Source organism: Alexandromys fortis, unplaced genomic scaffold (genome assembly GCF_014885135.2).
Source record: "Alexandromys fortis isolate MF-2015 unplaced genomic scaffold, M_Fortis_MF-2015_v1.1 scaffold_26, whole genome shotgun sequence".
Classification (NCBI taxonomy): Eukaryota; Metazoa; Chordata; class Mammalia; order Rodentia; family Cricetidae; genus Alexandromys; species Alexandromys fortis.
This window is the reverse complement of record NW_026067894.1, coordinates 11,965,940-11,971,496: the sequence shown is the minus strand read 5'-3', so window position 1 is coordinate 11,971,496 and position 5,557 is coordinate 11,965,940. Positions and strand designations below refer to the sequence as shown.

At 50.5% G+C, this 5,557-nt stretch overlaps 1 protein-coding gene across 2 annotated transcripts; it reads right to left on the bottom strand.

The window, feature by feature from the left end:
- Positions 1-1,845: 1,845 nt before the first annotated feature.
- Positions 1,846-3,517, bottom strand: Fam167b (family with sequence similarity 167 member B). 2 transcript variants are annotated; one of them, XM_050151961.1, is made up of 2 exons: positions 3,049-3,517; positions 1,846-2,278 (listed from the first exon to the last, which is right to left on the bottom strand). In XM_050151961.1, the coding sequence occupies exons 1-2, from the start codon at positions 3,301-3,303 to the stop codon at positions 2,051-2,053; spliced, it is 483 nt and encodes a 160-aa protein (XP_050007918.1). In that variant the 5' UTR covers positions 3,304-3,517; the 3' UTR covers positions 1,846-2,050. The 2 variants fall into 2 exon arrangements, with proteins under 2 accessions (XP_050007918.1, XP_050007907.1); XM_050151950.1 differs by having other exon boundaries at positions 1,848-2,281; positions 3,049-3,510.
- Positions 3,518-5,557: the final 2,040 nt, after the last annotated feature.

Below are 5,557 nucleotides of genomic sequence, written 5' to 3'. Positions count from 1 at the left end.
GACATCACTAGGCTAGCCCCCTCTCATACTGAGAGTGGCTCCTAGATGGGAGACGGTTGAACCGAGGTCCATGTGTGATTGCAAGGCTCTATAATCCCAGCACTCTGGAGGTGGGGGCGGGAGTGGTTGCATAGAGTATTTCAGGCCAGCCTGAATCACAAAAGTCCTTGTCTCAAAAAGCCAGTAATAATAATAATAAACCAAATAATAATAAACCAAGGAGGGGAGTTTTTTTTTTTTTTTTAAATGCAGGGTCTCACTGTGTAACCCTGATTGGCCTGGAACTTATTAGGTAGACCAAACTAGTGTGGCCTTGAATTCACAGAGCTCTGCCTGTGTCTACTTCCCCCGTGCAAAGGAGTAGGCCATTATACCTGGCAAGCAAGGATGTTTGATGGAGTCTCCCCTCCCCTGCCCTCCTGCACCCCAAGATACACCTGGGTAAGAGAGATCCAAAAGGCGCCTTTGTCCCCATGAACAGAGGACGACAGCCACGAGGGAAAGGGTGCTACAGCCACACCGGATGAGAGCTAGTGCCTTTAGCTTAGTGGCCTCTAATCCATTCAGACAGCAGAAGGCATCTCTGGTCAGACCTGAAGCCCAGGCAACAGCTCTGTTCAGTAGTTGGTGACAGGTTGCATATAGTACAGTAAAAAAACAGCAACCACGGTCACTGACAGAGCGGCATCCATGTCATCTTGGGACACAGGACAACCGTGTGTTAGAGTCACGGGGCAGGCCTCTTCCAGTCAAGTGTCGACAGCCTGTTTCAGGAGGGATACAGGAGAACCCCAGGTCCTTAAGACTACAGTGACAGGCTAGGACAGCCTGTTTCAGGAGGGATACAGGAGAACCCCAGGCCCTTAAGACTACAGTGACAGGCTAGGGCGTGGAGGCACACAGCTTAATCCCAGCATTTGAGAGGCACAGGCAGGCAGATCTCTGTGAGTTCCAGGCCAGGCTGGTGAGTTCCAAGATAACCAGGGCTCCATAAAGAAACCCTGTCTCAATATCTAACTAGATAAATAGATAGATAGATAGATAGATAGATAGATAGATAGATAGATAGATAGAAGATTAATTGAAGAATATAGTAAGAGGCATAGGCCAACATGGCTGAAGATGATAATTCTAGTAGAGGCAAGGCCACACCCCTAATGGGAGGCACAGCTTGCCACAGGTAGAAGGGCAGGCATCTTGCCCAGGCAGCTGGGGCAGGCAGCAGACATTCTGATATCAGCAGGAGGCAAAGAGCATTGCAGTGAGCACCAGGCAGGTCAAACTGAGGATGGTGCCCATCACAGGCAGAGGAGCCAGGCCATCGGTGACTTGAGGAACCCCGAAGGGCCCCTCTCAGGCCCAAGAATGGGTCCTGACCTCACTGGAAGGAAAGTGTAAATGTGTCACGTCCTGAGCCACGCTGAGTGAGCAGGTGGGGGAGGGGAGCCCACAGAGTATTGTTGGGGTTTGCGAGCTGGAAGCTGAAGCTGTATGTACCTCCGCTGCAGAGGGAAGGGGGGAACAGGAAATGGGGGGGGGGGAGGAAGCCTGAGTTGGAAAGTCAGACAAAGAGAGTAACACAGAAACAAAGACTGAGAGACACAGGAAAAAAAAAAAAAGGTTTTGAGTGACAGAGGCGACAGCTGTGTCTTCCAGACCTGATGCAGGACCAGCTACCCTGACTGGGGAATGGTAGCAAGGGTGGCCAAAGCAAGACATATCTAGCTGCCTGCGGGGTAAGAAGAATTAGCAGCTTATTATTTCCGTTTGTTTTTGGATTTTTGTTGTCTCATAAAAAAAGCAAAACAGAAAACAAATAAACAAACAAAAATCCAAAAAGTCAGTGAAGGACTGCAGAAGCTTTGATGGTATGCAGTGGGTTTTTATTAAGACATCTGGGGCCTGAGCTTCCTCTCTTTTCCTCACCCTGGGGCTTTGTGCTCTCTGAATTCAACTTTCAGAAACCTAAGTGTGCCCTCTCCCCCAGCAGATGCCGGAGCCACAGGGCCACCTCTTCCTTCCTTCTTCCCAGATAGACACCCAAGGGTCCTCAACAGAGGGTGAAGCGCCTGGCAGTGATGTTCATGCGCGTGAGTCCCAGGTGCCGCAGTGGTGGGGCCAGAGCCAGGCCAATCCCAGACTCGAGCTCCAGCTCCAGCTCCGCCTCATCCAGCAGCTCCTGGTGCAGGTGACAGGCTTGGTCCACTTTCAGTCGGTGCAGCTGGGCCCGCAGCTTCAGCAGCTGCCCCGCCAGCTGTCGATCCTGAGCACGCATCTCCTGCTGTGACCGAAAGGGGGCGTGAGCGTGCTGGGCCAACCTCCAGCCTCACCCGCCACCGTTTGCTTCCTTTCTGTGAACACTTTAGCACAGAACAACTCCAAAGCCCCTTCTCACCTACTTTCGTCTTTCCCCAGCTCTCAGAGCTTGTTCCGGATTGGTGGTCCCCAAAGCAAGCCACGGAACCATAAAAGAATGCAAATACAGCTGTCTGGTACGTCATCACAGATCAACTAAGAGGACTCACTGAGCTGCACTGGACAACCTTATATGTTTGCATATGTTGGGTTGACAGCTGATATTTAACTCTCCCCTCCTAAGAGTCTACCAACAGCCCAGTCAGGGTCGACTTTCTCCTTGGCTGTCTCTTTATGGCAGCTGTTCTCAACCTTCTTAATGCTGAGACCCTTTAGAGTTGTGGTGACCCCAACCATAAAATTATTTTCGTTGCTACTTCAGAACTGTAACTTTGCTGCTGTTATGAATCTAATATAAATATCTGGTATGCAAGATATCTGATATGCAACCCGCGAAAGGGTCATTTGACCCCCACAAATAGGGATCGCGACCCACAGGTTGAGAACCTTTGCTCTGGGGTCTGTTAATCCAGGGTTGGCTCCACAAAGATATGATTGAATTCCTGGCTCCTCTGTCCGAGGGCACAGCAGCGAGGACTTGCTTTGGAGAGTGGTCCTTTCTCACCTCCTCCCAACCCCACAGAGGACTGGCATAGAGACCCTGTGCCAATCTGTCTAGCCCAATGGACTCACCAGCTCGCTTCTGAGCCACTCAAGCGCAGAATCCATGGAGTCGAAGCCACAGATGGCTCCAGGTCTTTCTGGCTCGGGTCTGGCTTGGGCTCTGCACCAGGCCCGGCTCTGGACTCTGGCAGTCCACTCCAGATATGAGGGTCTTCGGGTCTGGAGCTGAAGCTTGGCTGTCAGTGCCTTCACGGAATCTAAGCTCTCCTCCTCATCCTCCTCATCCTCCCCCACTGCCTGGAACTTCAGTGGTTCCAGGGACATGGTAGGTCTAGGGTCGTCAATGGGGCAGCGAAGGAAAGGCTTTAGGAGAGGCAGAAGAGGCTGAGGGTGAGAAAGTGTGCCAGGTGTGTGCGGTGACGAGTGCAGATGGTGGGTGAGCAAGGCTAAGTGTGCCAGGGTGAGTGAGCAGATGGGTGTGTGAAGCTAAGTGTGCAAGAGATGGAATTTTCCTGGTCTGCTAACTGGGGGCCACGTGATGCCCATCCGGCTGGGGGCAGGAGGAGCCCTGTGGATGAATTTTATTGTCTTTGCCCAGAATCAGGTTCTTGGTTCCCAGAAAGGAAGCTGCATCAGGATAAGAAAAGCATCATCCACAGCCGACTTGGCCCTCCTCCCAAGACCCGAGTCAAGGAAGTCAAGAGGGAAGGCTGGCTAGCTCCCTGTCCCCTTTGCGGTGATAGCTCTTCAGGCAAGGGAATGAGATCCGGCTGCCTAGGAGTTGTTGGGAGTGCTGGACTCTGCTGTTACTTTGCTGGGATTTCGGGTAGCTCGCTGGCTTCTCTGAGTCTCTGTTGAGACAGGTTCTGTGATTCCAAGCTTCACTCTAAGGAGCCCTAGGTTCTTTTGGCAATCACCGAAAAGCTTCCGGCAGCTGAAGGAGCTACCCATAGCTGAAGGGCAGTGTGTAGCTCTACTTCTAACCCTCGCATTCACAGGGTTGGCTTCAATTGCTCTCTCTCTTTCTTATCTCAAATGTAACCATGGCTAGCCTAGAACCCACTATATAGACCAGGCTGACCTTCAAATCAAAACTTTGCCTGCTTCTGCCTCCCAAGTGCTGGGACCAAGGTTGGGCCACCACCGGCTGCTGCCGCAGGGCTTCTCAGTTTCCGTGAAGTCTCTCTATTTCCCATCAATGAGAGCAGGACTGGGGTTCGGCTCGGTGAAAGCCTTCCTGGGTGCTCAAGGCTCCGGGTTTTGCCCCAGCAATTAGAGAGAGGGAAGGAGGAAGGAGGGGAAGGGAAACGGAGGAAGAGAGAAGAAAACAGGGAAGAGCGGAGAGAAATGGAAGTGGTGTCAGGCACGGTGCGAGGCGAGCATAAGTGGATTTTGCCAGTTTGTGTGTTCTCTGGTCCTCCTGTATATTCTTACGGGAGGACAAAAACCAACCGACCGAAAACATAAAAGGAAACGCGTGTAGAGGTCATGCCCGGACTCCCAGCACTTGGCAGGTAAAGTCAGAAGTTCATTCTCAGCTAATTGGTGAATTTGAAGTCAGCCTGGAATACACGAGATCATTACTCAAAAACAAAACAAAGCAAGGAGACTAGGAGTCAGGAGGTGGTGGCGCCTGCCTTTAATCCCAGCACTCAGGAGGCAGATGCAGGCGGGTTTCTGTGAGTTCAAGGCCAACCTGGTCTACAGAGCTAGTTCCAGGACAGGCCCCAAAGGTACACATAGAAACCCTGTCTTGAATAACCAAAAAGAAAAAAAGAAAGAAAAGAGAGAGACGGGGAAGAGAAAGAGGGGGGAGAGATAAAAAGAAAAAGTGTACATATTTAAATATCATATGTAATTTGGAGCCAGGCAGTGGTGGTGCACATCTTTAATCCCAGCACTCTGGAGACAGAGGCAGGCAGATCTCTGTGAGTTTGAGGCCAGCCTGGTCTACAGAGTTACAAGAAGCCAGGGCTACACAGAGAAACGCTGTCTTGAAAAAAAAAATTAAAATAAATAAATATGGAACTTGGTAAATTCTCCCAACTAAGCAATGCAGCAGCACCTAGGTCAAATGATGCTGGTCACACTGGGACCTTCCTGCTTGGCGTCGCTCACATTCCTCTCCAAGGGATAAAATTTCTGTTTCCAAATGAACACACACACACTTTTTTGTTTTGGGTTTTCGTTTTGTTTTTTTGGTTTTTTTTGGTTTGTTTGTTTGTTTTTTGAGACAGGGTTTCTATTTGTACTCCTGGCTGTCCTGGAACTCACTCTATAGTCCAGGCTGACCCCAAACTCGCGGATATCCGCCTGTCTCTGCCTCCTGAGTGTTAGGATTAAAGTCACCCGGCTAGTATATATAACTTTTGCGTTTGTAATTCTTTTCTTTTTATTAAGCAGGATCTCAGCATAAGCTGACCTGGAACTGGCTCTGTAGCACAAACTGACTTCAAACTCACAGGGATCCTCCTGCCTCTGCCTCTGAATACTAGAATTTCATTAGTGAACTGCCACGCCCACTTCTGTGTCTTCCCCCACCCACCCAGTTGCTGCGCAAATGCAGAGGATGCTCCTG

What these genes read in the sequence shown, in the direction of transcription:
- Fam167b (XM_050151950.1), bottom strand. Translation starts at nt 3,303, where the DNA reads ATGTCCCTGGAACCACTGAAGTTCCAGGCAGTGGGGGAGGATGAGGAG. An exon ending in AGTGGCTCAGAAGCGAGCTG is followed by an intron (nt 2,282 to 3,048) that starts GTGAGTCCATTG and finishes TTTCGGTCACAG; the next exon opens with CAGGAGATGCGTGCTCAGGA.